This window comes from Schistocerca cancellata, chromosome 2, assembly GCF_023864275.1.
Source record: "Schistocerca cancellata isolate TAMUIC-IGC-003103 chromosome 2, iqSchCanc2.1, whole genome shotgun sequence".
NCBI classification, from domain to species: domain Eukaryota; kingdom Metazoa; phylum Arthropoda; class Insecta; order Orthoptera; family Acrididae; genus Schistocerca; species Schistocerca cancellata.
Genome location: NC_064627.1, coordinates 175,950,593 through 175,966,539, shown reverse-complemented (window position 1 = coordinate 175,966,539; position 15,947 = coordinate 175,950,593). Strand labels below are relative to the sequence as shown.

At 40.2% G+C, this 15,947-nt stretch overlaps 1 protein-coding gene across 1 annotated transcript in view; it reads right to left on the bottom strand.

Moving 5' to 3' along the window:
* LOC126152217 (titin homolog) overlaps positions 1 to 15,947 on the bottom strand; it is a 157,167-nt gene that overhangs the window by 26,759 nt on the left and 114,461 nt on the right. Inside the window, exons 14-15 of the mRNA XM_049915993.1 lie at positions 8,743 to 8,848; positions 2,751 to 2,859 (exon numbers count right to left, since the gene is read on the bottom strand). Of these exons, the coding sequence (XP_049771950.1) occupies positions 2,751 to 2,859; positions 8,743 to 8,848 (215 nt within the window). The remainder of the gene's footprint in view (positions 1 to 2,750; positions 2,860 to 8,742; positions 8,849 to 15,947) is intronic.

The following is a 15,947-nucleotide window of genomic DNA, read 5'->3' as shown; positions in this document are numbered from 1 at the left end:
TCACTTGACAGGTAGCATGCTGCACAGCTCCCGCCACCAATACACTGCTGGGAGCCAGGCGCTGTCGGCTTCCACTAAGTTGCCACTTCCACTGCACTGCCCTACCTAAAGCATTGTGCCAGCCAGTCCTCAGCGAGCCGTTGTAGTGAGAGATCTGGATGACTTTCAGCTTCACATATCGTTCAATGTGTAATGAAAGTAATCAAAAGAAAGGCAGACAGAGGCTGCACGCTCCTAGGAAACTTTCAAAAAGTGCCGGACATGGCATGATTATATGCAGTCAGTGGCATGGGTTCATGTGTTCCATGAGGGAGTATTTTGAGAGAGAGAGAGAGAGAGAGAGAGAGAGAGAGAGAGAGAGAAGCAGGAGCATCTCTACTTCCTTTGGATAAAGTGGTGGAGCAAACTGCAGCCGCTCTGCAAATAAGTGAATGATCAATGATAAGAATCTGGAGACAAATTTGCAACAGAAGAATCAGGCGAGTCATCTAAATTGGAGGCAACTGGGAAGAGGAGGCGCCTCAAGAATAGGGTCATAAATCTTGACTCTTTTCAGGAAGAAGCTATTCGTCATCAGATATATGCATATCATTCAAGGAAGGTGTACGTAACACTCAAGAAGCTATATGCTAACCTTGTAGCGGCAGATCTATTTCAGGGTAATAAATCATCCATGTTACCAGTTGTGAAAAAGTTAGGATTCCGCTATAAATCCGTTTCTGGATGCAAGTTATTAATGGAACTCCATGATGCTGCTTTCTTAGAGGATTAGTGGGGACAAAGTTTGAAAGGAAGCTGCACAGGTGATACCATCAGTGGTAGTATAGCAGCATGTATCGAGAGAGGAAAAAGAATAACTGTAGCACATGCCAGAAATTCAAAAGGATTCATTTCTAATCATCTGCTGTTATTCCCTTCAAACGAGATCTTCGACTGTCACAAAGGGAGGAACCACAATAATTCTGTGAAATGGTTTGAAGATGACATTGTTTGCTGGTTAGAGAAATATAACAGCAAATTGACAAGAACAGAATTATTAGAACATACGTCGCAAAGCAAGCCAACAGAAATAAATAAACAGGCTTAAAATGCTCAGATTCTCTCCCAACCATTGCCACTTTAATGCAACAGAACTGATTTGGGCTCAGGTTAAGCATCATATGACTGCACAAAATAAAAAACAATTACACTGCCCAAAGTGGAACAGCTTCTGCAGGAGGTACTTGAGAAAGTGACACCAGAAGACTGTAAAAGATAGTGGGTCATGTGAATGGAGTTATACAGAATCCAGGGAACAATGAAGGTGTGTTGCAACAATGCATCAAAGACTTGATAATACTTGTCACTAACAGCAGCAACACCGATAGTTCCACTGACATTGACTCTGAATTAAGTGGTGTCTTCCCATTGTCTAATTAGTATGTAGTGTATAGTGAACTTTAATGAATGTCTTACTTCCATTAAATCTTACATCTGTGACTTTATTTTGATGAATTTCTCTTTTTTGTTTGAGACTAACGACTACTGTTCAGCCACCTCCCATCATCTCTTTATGCAAGTTACACCGCAGTTTAAATACATTTCATTTTGTGTAGACACAGAGACATTATTTCATGTGTGTACTAGTTTTTGAGACATGCAATGATAAAAAGGAAACTTCTCTGGATATGAAAATGTCTCCTGTTTCAATAACCAACATAGCACCTGCCCTAATTAAAATCAAGAAAAGATTTCCAACATGCTTAGAGAGACCACAGAGAGCAGTGCTATATGTAAATTACAGAACTTTTAAATTATTTTTGTAGGAGATACAGACTTTAAACTTCATACCTGATATAAGTTTAAGACGACACAGCTACATAAAAACACCATTTCTAGATGCATATATATATAGAAAACGTAATGTAGTGCAAAAATTTTGAAAAATTCATCATTATCATATTTTAGTAATAACCAAAAAAGAAAAAAATACTGCAGTCATAGTACCAGTTTTTAAGATATCATGCAATAAGTTTGAAGCTGTTTACAAACAGAAAAAATAAATCTGTTTCAAACAAATTAACATAACTCTTTCCCTAATTAAAATTAAGAACTGATTTTTGACATGCTGTAGAGCTCTATATCATATGTTAATTTAAGATTTTTACTTGATTTTTGTGAATGATTGAGCCTTTAACACGATTTTCTATTGCAGCTGAAAGTGGTGTGCTGTAGTGGCTGCCTGCAGACAGTACTAGATGCGACAACGTTGCACCTCTGGAGCTTAAATGTAATGTGAAAACTAGCTTAAATAAGGCTATAGGGTTCATCACCAGTGAGTGTGAACAATGCAACTGAATGAATTCAGAAGTGTGCTGCTCAGATTGTAGTCTGGATTTAGTCCCTACAAAATGAATATTAAAAGTGCTAAGGAAATTCAAGGACATCACTTGAAGAAAGAAAATGTCACAAAGCAGGCCTAGTATTTCAAATACACTGTAAAACAACACCTCCAAGCTTATATTATGTAAGGACCGTAAAGTAAAAATATAATAGTATTACAATAAAGTAGTATTATAACAGATAGGATAAGCAGAATGAAGTTCAACTGACATATCACAACATTAAAAACTGTGCCACGTGGTGATTACCAGCAGAATTAAATAATGTTACTTACTTCTCTGCAAAGACATTATTGCATTATGCTGTAAATATACATGCCATTTTGGAATTAAAAAAGAGGTATGAAATAGAAATTAAGCTGATCATACCCTAGGCTTTTTGGGCTTCTTTTTTCTATAGCTTTCCAAATCTGAATCCTCAAATACCCTCCTTTTCTTTTTCTTTGTACGGGACTTAGATGATGAACCACCACTTTTCCTGAAATAAACACAACCATATTTGTATATAATAGAGCGAAACATTCCACGTGGGAAAAATATATCTAAAAACAAAGATGATGAGACTTACCAAACAAAAGCGCTGGCAGGTCGATAGACATACAAACAAACACAAACATACACACAAAATTCAAGCTTTCGCAACAAACGGTTGCTTCGTCAGGAAAGAGGGAAGGAGAGGGAAAGACGAAAAGATGTTGGTTTTAAGGGAGAGGGTAAGGAGTCATTCCAATCCCGGGAGCGGAAAGACTTACCTTAGGGGGAAAAAAGGACAGGTATACACTCGCGCACACACACACACACACATATCCATCCGCACATACACAGACACAAGCAGACATTTGTAAAGGCCAGGTGAATACAAAGTGAAACTACTGGCAAAAACAGAAGGAGGAAATAAGACGACAGAAAAGACTTCGAAATGCAACAGTGACAATAACAAACGTAATTGTTGGGTTCAAATTAATGATATGAATATAATAGAGGGAAACATTCCACGTGGGAAAAATATATCTAAAAACAAAGATGATGAGACTTACCAAACAAAAGCGCTGGCAGGTCGATAGACACACAAACAAACACAAACATACACACAAAATTCAAGCTTCCACAACAAACGGTTGCTTCGTCAGGAAAGAGGGAAGGAGAGGGAAAGACGAAAGGATGTGGGTTTTAAGGGAGAGAGTAAGGAGTCATTCCAATCCCGGGAGCGGAAAGACTTACCTTAGGGGGAAAAAAGGACAGGTATACACTCGCACACACACACATATCCATCCGCACACACACAGACACAAGCAGACATTTGTAAAGGCCCAGAAAAAAGCATTTAATGTAGGATAAGTCTTACAAAGAAGAAAACAGCAACCAGCCACTATTAATACTGCTATTTATTTAGGTAAATAGCGCCGTTACCGGTTTCAAACTGGCAAGTTCATCATCAGACGGATGTTCACATGATTTTCAAGATACGCTTTACATTATCGTACGTTTTCGATTTTTGTTATTCCACTGTGGCGAAGTATTTTTGTGTGTTGTTGCCGTCGAAAATTCCGCGCGATTTCGTTGCGAAGTTGCAGCATTGTATTTTCTGAATATTCCTAAATACATTCAAGCACTTATGTAATTTGTACATCACCATATTGTGCAAAGCACCACACACACACACACACACACACACACACACACACACACACACCAGAAAGAATTTGCTGCATGTGAAGTTATCACGAAGATTGCAGATTTACAAATCGTTGTGTTCGTAAATCTGCAATCTTTTTGTGAAACACGGGAGGAAATATGATTAAATTCTATGAACTTACTATCATACAATGTATTTCAATAGGTTTTCAATAAATGGTCTCATAGATATATGGATACAGTATACATACATTTATGCTACTTTTTAAGTAAAGCTAACATTTAAGAGCAAAAAATGTTGTCCCTGCAAATCCATTAATTGATTCTGAATCCAAGTCACTATTCTATTTTTTATGAGAAACTGTAGTGAATTACCAAGTGGCTTGCAAATGAGAAATTTGTTCACTGTTCACACCTAAGAATACGAGGGGGGAAAACGTCTACAGCTTCACAACAAGATGGTGACATTCACATGAAACGAGAAAGACAATTAATCCAGAATTAAATGTCTAACAAACAAAAAGCATATTAAACTGACAGCAGCTGTTATCACAGGAATAAATTACAGCATAAAGAACCGTTGTGGAGATAGTACCAACAGACGTCATTAGATCACAGGATGAGTGATATTTCAAGAACTGGGCTGGATCATGATTGCAATCTTTTATTTACATACTAATTGATGATGTTAACATGACCTGTACCCTAGAAGGTACTGCCGTCCTTAATTCACCATTGCTCAAGCACAGCACTACTGATTAGTTGGAGGTGAAACTGACATCAGCTTGGCTGAGAAGTGAGAACTACAGTGAGTGTGGCGAGGGAGGGTGTAGAACAGGGAGTAAATTTTGCTGTGCAGCCAACCATGGGAATCTACACTGTGTATTTTGGCTTTTTATGAACATTCATCACTTTTGAACTGCAGTTCGCTTGAATTAACTCGTACTCAGATTCGAACTGGCTTTAAAATTAGACAAATACTCAACAATAGCAAACAATAGCACACATTTCTGCACGAGATGGTAAAACTCTTAAGAGTGGAGCTAGTGGCGTAATTAGTGTTTCATGCAGCAACATTGTCGACACTCATCGTGAGGTATGGCACAAACTACGGGGGGTGTGTCAGCTGCTGGTCCTACATAGCCAATGACAGAGTGGTGGGCAGAGATATGTTTGGAAGCAAGAGACATTGTAACCTTCTCACATCAGCACAGAACCGAAATCCACTATTTATTTGGGGGGGGGGGGGGGGGGGGGGGCCACAGCTGTGTTCTCAGGTCCCACTGTAAGCATAACCTCAGAAATTGAAACATATTCAGAAGAAAGAACCAAATATATGTGGTAATGAAGATATAAGCTTCACAGCTGTCCTTTTAGGATGATGATTTAAAATAATGATACCATAAACGACAGGCTAACTAAACAAAAAGGGCAGTAAAAATAAAAAATTAATGTGAACAATTTCTTTTTGTTTATTTCTCCTCGTATTAATAAAATATTGACAGTTAGTAAATGACAAAGTTTAGAATAACAAACTTTTTTGGCAATAACTTTGGTCAATAAAATTTTGTGATTTTTATTAGTCAGACTATTTTTTCACAAGGAAAAAAAAAAAAAAAAAAGAAAGAAAGAAAAAAAAAAGGTAAGGGGGGGGGGTCATCTTATGCTTGGGTAAATACAGTATGTAGATGCACTCTACATTAGCTGTTACTCTGAATACAGGAAAAATAATAAAAAATAAACAAATCTAAACATGTTTAACTTTAATACACCAACCAAAACTCATCTAATACTTCTGTTTCACTAAACATCAAACAAAAATGAGGAAAGGCGATAATTCACTTCCTGCATATTGATGTGTGGTGCACACATACATTTTAGCAGCATACAAAATTTCACTAACTTTTTGAGGAAGCCACCAATCAACTGCTCGCTAGCATCTTTTGTGCAAGTTGCTGCTTGTGGGCTCATTCAAAATTGCTGTGAAATGATTAATGCTGTTAACTAGGACTCTGTATCATGTATCAATCAGCTATAAGTTAATAGTTGCCTCGCTTGATTTATGTTTATTGTTTCCAATCTGTAGTTCAACTGTTTTATATGGGCACATTGCCAAATATTCTGCTGTTTCATCTAGGAAAACACCACAGACAAGAACATTCATGCTCCCAGTTCTTAATGGATCAGTTCAGTTTAAGTACTGATCAGAAGCAACTTGCATATATTGGCTCTTACTTAAGAGTTAACTGCTCATCCATGAAGTAAAATTTTTTGGTTACATATACATGGGGCAAGTGCACATGCAAATACAGCTTTAGTTTAAACTGAGATCATTTCAAAAAAAGAAGGAAGTAAAATTGAGATTTAACACCCTGTTAACAACAAGACCACTGAATAGTCTTTTTTTTCACAACATTTTAAAATCTCTGCTACACTAAATGAATTGTCACCTAAAATAAAATGGCATTTCTACAGGTAACTGAACAACTATCCACCTGTTACAGGATATTAAAAATGAAGCATCAGCTTATACAAAGGTGGCAGAGGCAATCAGGGTGGTCACATTAAAGGAATTGCCCAGGTATCTGAATCAGGTCTCACAAGCATTCTATCAATATTGTGTTTGTCCAATTGTTCTTAGTGTTATAGGGATAGTAAATCTTTGAAAACAGAAATTCTCAGGGGGCAGGTATTTTTGATGTTTTGGACTTGCAGATGGATGACATCGGTATCTTGCCACAGTAGTTTGGCTGACAACCATTCAGCCATTTTCATGTGAGTTTACACTGAAGCTTGCTGGTGGAAACCTATGTATCCATGCCACTACACCAATTTTTGGCATAAAACCAGTGACGTGCACCAGCAATCTCCAGTGTAACCTCTTCTGAAGATGGCTGAATGGTTGCCAACTGAAATATTGTGGGAGACATTGATGTCACCTGGCTGCAGGGCCTGAAATTTCCCATTATGCTGGGAAAATTTCCAGAATCACACATCAACATTCGTTGAGAGAAACTGAAATTTTTGTGGTGCCTTGAAAGAGGCCCGTACTTGCCAAACACTATTATTTGTTTTTTATGCTTTTATACTGCACGCATGGTTCAAGAATGATAGGTCACCTTTCAGGGTGTACATATGGACAAGGAAAAAAGTCCTTGGATTTTTCCCGGATTTCCCAGTTAAAAATTCACTTTCTCCTTATGAAAATATATTTTTTTCATGTTAAGTGACAGTATACTTTTCCTCGTAACTGTAAAACTTATCAATCCTTTCAATGGTTGTGGTTTTATACACCGGCGTAGAATTGCCTGGCACTTTAGAAAACGAAACTCCGAGGGGAGGGGGGCATTGAAATCGAGATTGTGATGCACTTTTGTAAGCCAGTCATAGCTCATGTCAACTGATCCCACCAGACAATGACAGCGGATATTTCGAGCATAGGACACGTGATGCAGTCAGCCAATAGCAACATCACTGTTAAGTAGCGCAAACCCACAAATAGGAAAAGGGTAATGGTTTAAATTAATATACATAGTGTTGCTACAAGAAAAGAATAGCTTTCACGTATAATATTGGTCTCTAAGATTAATAAGCTGCAAGAGAAGCTAAGCTTCTGAACTACTTTTAGCGGATAAACACAATGGAGAAGTTAGCAACCAGCAATACTTCTCACAGATGGCACAATATTTCTCAGGTAACACAATACATTTCAAGAGTTTTGATATGCCCAATATTATTCACAATTGCTAAACCTAACCACATGTTCAATATTACTGCAAATCCAGAAGTATTGAGCAATAATATTGCCTGTCTAGGGCAACAAAATTCAGTCTTGTTTCCATTTGGTTGGAGTATATACAAGTACACTATAAATTTTACAGTCCAAACTGTTTCTTATCCATAGATATACCAAAATCTAACTTTTTCAAATTTTATTTTCTTCTTTTTCTTTTTTGTAAAAACGAACAATTGTATATATTCTGTCACAATTGACTGGACTCAATGTGGTTGATGTTTTAATGAGTGTGAATAGCTGTCTATGTCCATCGTTTCACTTGCTTTACTGTATTCAAACTGCTGAGAGGTTGATTCCTTTGGGGAAACTTAATCCTAAGAAATTTTTTTGGTATGGTGTCTACACCTGTAACATAAGGCACACCTACTAATAACGCTACAAACCATAGGAATGTGCTCAGCCTGCTACACTTTCAGTTCCCAAGATGGCTTCACCTGTAGAATGGACCCATTTTAATGAATTTCTTTTCTGGCTGGGAGAGGATTCACATTATACCCTAAGCAAAATAACTTTATGTTGTGTTTGAAAAGAGTAGATTTTATATCAAGTTCATAATATGCTTTTAATGTCATGCCACCTGTGGCAGCATGTCAACAGTGAAATACAACACGCAGGTGGCATTATCTGCTAGCAACGGGGGAAAAAAAACATTATTATACTCATATCAACAGAAAAGCTTTTCACACACACACAAAAAATAAGTAAATTGTTTAGCATAATTTTGAAAGTCTTTCATACACACACACACACACACACACACACACACACACACACACACACACACAGGCAACAAAATTCTTAAAATTTCATATATAAAAATCTTGTCAAAATTAATAAACAGGAATATAATCAGTAACAAACCTTCAAATTAGTCTGGAATGCACAAGAATTACAACAAATATCAAAAGTAAAAATGAAAGTTCTACTTACTTTCTTTTCTTCTTGCCCCAGTCACTCTCTTCACTTTCAGAGTCTTGCCACATACGACGACTCTTTTTACGCTTGGGGACATCGCTATCCTCACTATCATCATTAACTGTAAAAGCAAACACACTGTGATGATGACAGTTACAGTGGATGGATATAGGAATCGCCGGCCACAAATAAAACAAAACTTGCAAATAATAATAATAAAATATCTAAAACTGAGCGAAGAAAGCCACAATTCCTCACTGCTGCACTTGTCCTCCCCTCCTCTGACTGTGATCTCTCTCTCTCTCTCTCTCTCTCTCTCTCTCTCTCTCACACACACACACACACACACAGTATGTTCACAGCTTCACTATATCTTACAAGCAAAGATTTACATCCTACTAGGTAACAAAAACTATTATTTGAAACAAAGGAGACTATACAGACATATGTCTTATTGTGAATTGTTTCCAAAGCTGCACACACATAATGTATAAAGTTGGGTATATTGCTAGTAACACTACACTCTATCTAAGGAACAAAACTGCTTGTATATTCTGAAAAATTTCTTAGCTTAACTTACTAGATGATATTACATTGGGCAGATTAAAAATGACATACTTCCAACATGATGGAGCTGCTAAATTTTCTCCCACACATCAACTCCACTTTTTCCAACGGCTCCAGTGGTAATACTATTGTCTGACCACTTATATCTCCTGACCCAACAGTGTTAGTATTTTTAATGGTTGGATGAAGATACAAGTATACAGCAGGAAAATACACTCCTGGAAATGGAAAAAAGAACACATTGACACCGGTGTGTCAGACCCACCATACTTGCTCTGGACACTGCGAGAGGGCTGTACAAGCAATGATCACATGCACGGCACAGCGGACACACCAGGAACCGCGGTGTTGGCCGTCGAATGGCGCTAGCTGCGCAGCATTTGTGCACCGCCGCCGTCAGTGTCAGCCAGTTTGCCGTGGCATACGGAGCTCCATCGCAGTCTTTAACACTGGTAGCATGCCGCGACAGCGTGGACGTGAACCGTATGTGCAGTTGACGGACTTTGAGCGAGAGCGTATAGTGGGCATGCGGGAGGCCGGGTGGACGTACCGCCGAAGTGCTCAACACGTGGGGCGTGAGGTCTCCACAGTACATCGATGTTGTCGCCAGTGGTCGGCGGAAGGAGCACGTGCCCGTCGACCTGGGACCGGACCGCAGCGACGCACGGATGCACGCAAAGACCGTAGGATCCTACGCAGTGCCGTAGGGGACCGCACCGCCACTTCCCAGCAAATTAGGGACACTGTTGCTCCTGGAGTATCGGCGAGGACCATTCGCAACCGTCTCCATTAAGCTGGGCTACGGTCTCGCACATCGTTAGGCCGTCTTCCGCTCACACCCCAACATCGTGCAGCCCGCCTCCAGTGGTGTCGCGACAGGCGTGAATGGAGGGACGAATGGAGACGTGTCGTCTTCAGCGATGAGAGTCGCTTCTGCCTAGGTGCCAATGATGGTCGTATGCGTGTTTGGCGCCGTGCAGGTGAGCGCCACAATCAGGACTGCATACGACCGAGGCACACAGGGCCAACACCCGGCATCATGGTGTGAGGAGCGATCTCCTACACTGGCCGTACACCACTGGTGATCGTCGAGGGGACACTGAATAGTGCACGGTACATCCAAACCGTCATCGAACCCATCGTTCTACCATTCCTAGACCGGCAAGGGAACTTGCTGTTCCAACAGGACAATGCACGTCCGCATGTATCCCGTGCCACCCAACGTGCTCTAGAAGGTGTAAGTCAACTACCCTGGCCAGCAAGATCTCCGGATCTGTCCCCCATTGAGCATGTTTGGGACTGGATGAAGCGTCGTCTCACGCGGTCTGCACGTCCAGCACGAACGCTGGTCCAACTGAGGCGCCAGGTGGAAATGGCATGGCAAGCCGTTCCACAGGACTACATCCAGCATCTCTACGATCGTCTCCATGGGAGAATAGCAGCCTGCATTGCTGCGAAAGGTGGATATACACTGTACTAGTGCCGACATTGTGCATGCTCTGTTGCCTGTGTCTATGTGCCTGTGGTTCTGTCAGTGTGATCATGTGATGTATCTGACCCCAGGAATGTGTCAATAAAGTTTCCCCTTCCTGGGACAATGAATTCACGGTGTTCTTATTTCAATTTCCAGGAGTGTAGATAAAAAGAGGCAAACTTCTAGGTTGGTCCTGGACATTGTTACTCTCATGGATGAACATAGATACACACTAACTGTAAGACAATTGATAAGAAAGGTTCCTGTAATAGTATAAAGTGCAGAGAAGTTCATAGTAGACTTTGGAAAAATTATTGTGAGTTTTTGTACATTTATTGAAATTATGTAAATATATTATGAATTGTAAATTTGTAACAGGACACACAACAACGTGACATGAAACTTCCTGGCAGATTAAATCTGTGTGCTGGACCGAGACTCGAACTCGGGACCTTTGCCTTTTGCAGGCAAGTGCTCTACCAACTGAGCTACCCAAGCACGCCTCTCCTACCCTCCATTTTCATTCTGGAAACAACTTGACAATTTGGGTGGTCAGTATTTACCTTCACAAGGTACAGCTCCCAAGACAGGAGATACAAACATGGGAAAATATACAGGGTGGTCCATTGATAGTGACCGGGCCAAATATCTTACGAAATAAGCATCAAACGAAAAAACTACAAAGAACGAAACTCGTCTAGCTTGAAGGGGGAAACCAGATGGCGCTATGGTTGGCCCGCTAGATGGTGCTGCCATAGGTCAAACTGATATCAACTGCGTTTTTTAAAATAGGGACCCCCATTTTTTATTACATATTCGTGTAGTATGTAAAGAAATATGAATGTTTTAGTTGGACCACTTTTTTCGCTTTGTGATAGATGGCGCTGTAATAGTCACAAATGTATAAGTATGTGGTATCACGTAACATTCTGCCAGTGTGGACGGTATTTGCTTTGTGATACATTACCCGTGTTAAAATGGACCGTTTATCAGTTGCGGAAAAGGTCGATATTGTGTTGATGTATGGCTATTGTGATCAAAATGCCCAACGAGTGTGTGCTATGTATGCTGCTCGGTATCCTGGATGACATCATCCAAGTGTCCGGACCGATCGCCGGATAGTTACGTTATTTAAGGAAACAGGAAGTGTTCAGATGCATGTGAAATGTCAACCACGACCTGCAACAAATGATGATGCCCAGGTGTTTAGCTGCTGTCGTGGCTAATCCGCACATCAGTAGCAGAAAAATTGCATGAGAATCAGGAATCTCAAAAATGTCGGTGTTGAGAATGCTACATCAACATCGATTGCACCCGTACCATATTTCTATGCACCACGAATTGCATGGCGCCGACTTTGAACATCATGTACAGTTCTGCCACTGGGCACAAGAGAAATTACGGGACAATGACAGATTTTTTGCACGCGTTCTATTTAGCGATGAAGCATCATTCACCAACAGCGGTATCGTAAACAAGCATAATATGCACTACTGGGCAACGGAAAATCCACGATGGCTGCGACAAGTGGAACATCAGCGACCTTGGCGAGTTAATGTATGGTGCGGCACTATGGGAGGAAGGATAACTGGACCCCATTTTATTGATGGCAATCTAAATGGTGCAACGTATGCTGATTTCCTACATAATGTTCTACTGATGTTACTACAAGATGTTTCACTGCATGACAGAATGGTGATGTACTTCCAAAATAATGGATTTCCGGCACATAGCTCATGTGTGGTTGAAGCGGTATTGAATAACATCTATCATGACAGGTGGATTGGTCGTCAAAGGAGGAAAGTTGAAGGATATTTGCTATCATGATCCACTGACAACGCCTGACAACATGAGCCAGCGCACTGTCAATGCATGTGGAAACATGATGGAAGGCGAACTACTCGCTGTTGAGAGGAATGTCGTTACATGTATGGTCAAATGCATTGAAGTCAACGGACATAATTTTGAGCATTTATTGCACTAAAGTGGTGTTGTTGTTGTGGTCTTCAGTCCTGAGACTGGTTTGATGCAGCTCTCCATGCTACCCTATCCTGTGCAAGCTTCATCTCCCAGTACCTATTGCAACCTACATCCTTCTGAATCTGTTTAGTGTATTCATCTCTTGGTCTCCCTCTACGATTTTTACCCTCCACGCTACCCTCCAATACTAAATTGGTGATCCCTTGATGCCTCAGAACATGTCCTACCAACCGATCCCTTCTTAGAGTCAAGTTGTGCCACAAACTTCTCTTCTCCCCAATCCTATTCAATACCTCCTCATTAGTTATATGATCTACCCATCTAATCTTCAGCATTCTTCTGTAGCACCACATTTCGTAAACTTCTATTCTCTTCTTGTCCAAACTATTTATCGTCCATGTTTCACTTCCATACACGGCTACGCTCCATACAAATACTTTCAGAAACGACTTCCTCACACTTAAATCTATACTCAATGTTAACAAATTTCTCTTCTTCAGAAACGCTTTCCTTGCCATTGCCAGTCTACATTTTATATCCTCTCTACTTCGACCATCCCCAAATAGCAAAACTCCTTTACTACTTTAAGTGTCTCATTTCTTAATCTAATTCCCTCAGCATCCCCCGACTTAATTCGACTACATTCCATTATCCTCGTTTTGCTTTTGTTGATGTTCATCTTATATCCTCATTTCAAGACACTGTCCATTCCGTTCAACTGCTCTACTAAGTCCTTTGTTGTCTCTGACAGAATTACAATGTCATCAGCGAACCTTAAAGTTTTTATTTCTTCTCCATGGATTTTAATACCTACTCCGAATTTTTCTATTGTTTCCTTCACTGCTTGCTCAATATACAGATTGAATACCATCGGGGAGAGGCTACAACCCTGTCTCACTCCCTTCCCAACCACTGCTTCCCTTTCATGCCCCTAGACTCTTATAACTGCCATCTGGTTTCCGTACAAATTGTAAATAGCCTTTCGCTCCCTGTGTTTTACCCCTGCCACCTTCAGAATTTGAAAGAGAGTATTCCAGTCAACATTGTCAAAAGCTTTCTCTAAGTCTACAAATGCTAGAAACGTAGGTTTGCCTTTCCTTAATCTAGCTTCTAAGATAAGTCATAGGGTCAGTATTGCCTCACGTATTCCAATATGTCTACGGAATCCAAACTGATCTTCCCCGAGGTCGGCTTCTACCAGTTTTTCCATTCGTCTGTAAAGAATTCGCGTTAGTATTTTGCATTGGTGACTTATTAAACTGATTGTTCAGTAATTTTCACATCTGTCAGCACCTGCTTTCTTTGGGATTGGAATTATTATATTCTTCTTGAAGTCTGAGGGTATTTCGCCTGTCTCATACATCTTGCTCACCAGATGGTAGAGTTTTGTCAGGACTGGTTCTACCAAGGCCGTCAGTAGTTCTAATGGAATGTTGTCTACTCCCAGGGTCTTGTTTCGACTCATGTCTTTCAGTGCTCTGTCAAACTCTTCACGCAGTATCATATCTCCCATTTCATCTTCATCTACATCCTCTTCCATTTCCATAATATTGTCCTCAAGTGCATTGCCCTTGTATAGACCCTCTATATACTCCTTCCACCTTTCTGCTTTCCCTTCTTTGCTTAGAACTGGGTTTTCATCTAAGCTCTTGATATTCATACAAGTGGTTCTCTTTTTTCCAAAGGTCTCTTTAATTTTCCTGTAGGCAGTATCTATCTTATCCCTACTGAGATAAGCCTCTACATCCTTACATTTGTCCTCTAGCCATCCCTGCTTTGCACTTCCTGTCGATCTCATTTTTGAGACATTTGTATTCCTTTTTGCCTGCTTCATTTACTGCCTTTTTATATTTTCTCCTTTCATCAATTAAATTCAATATTTCTTCTGTTACCATTATATAATTATCTGAAACCTGTCGGTATCTCCAGGCTTCTTCCATGTATACAACCTTCTTTCATGATTCTTGAACCAAGTGTTAGCTATGATTAAGTTGTGCTCTGTGCAAAATTCTACCAGGCGGCTTCCTCTTTCATTTCTTAGCCCCCATCCATATTCCCCTACTACGTTTCCTTCTCTCCCTTTTCCTACTACTGAATTAAAGTCACCCATGACAATTAAATTTTTGTCTCCCTTCACTATCTGAATAATTTCTTTTATTTCATCATACATTTCTTTAATTTCTTCGTCATCTGTAGAGCTAGTTGGCATACAAACTTGTACTACTGCAGTAGGTGTGGGCTTCGTGTCTATCTTGGCCACAATAATGCATTCACTATGCTTTTTGTAATAGCTTACCCGCACTCCTATTTTTTAATTCATTATTAAACCGACTCCTGCATTACACCTATTTCATTTTGTATTTATAACCCTGTATCCGCCTGACCAAAAGTCTTGTTCCTCCTGCCAGCGAACTTCACTAATTCCCACTATATCTAACTTTAACCACTTCATTTCCCTTTTTAAATTTTCTAACCTACCTGCTCGATTAAGGGATCTGACATTCCACGCTCCGATCCATAGAACGCCAGTTTTCTTTCTCCTGACGACGACATTCTCCTGAGTAGTCCCTGCCCGGAGATCCGAATGGTGGACTATTTTACCTCCGGAATATATTACTCAAGAGGACGCCATCATAATTTAACCATACAGTAAAGCTGCACGCCCTCGGGAAAAATTATGGCTGTAGTTTCCCCTTACTTTCAGCCGTTTGCAGTACCAGCACAGCAAGGCCGTTTTGGTTAGTGTTACAAGGCCAGTTCAGTCAATCATCCAGACTGTTGCCCCTGCAACTACTGAAAAGGCTGCTGCCCCTCTTCAGGAACCACACATTTGTCTGGCCTCTCAACAGATATCCCTCCGTTGTGGTTGCACCTACGGCACAGCTATCTGTATCGCTGAGGCACGCAAGCCTCCCCACCAACAGCAAGGTCCATGGTTCTCGAGGGGGGGGGGGGCGATTAATGTGGTATTTACAGGTAATCACGCTGTAACCACATGCTTTCTCAGAAATGATAAGTTCACAAAGGTACATGTATCACATTGGAACAACCAAAATAAAATGTTCAAACATACCTACATTCTGTATTTTCATTTAAAAAACCTACCTGTTACCAACTGTTTGTATAAAATTGTGAGCCATATGTTTGTAACTATTACAGCGCCACCTATCACAAAGTGAAAAAAAGTGGTCCAACTAAC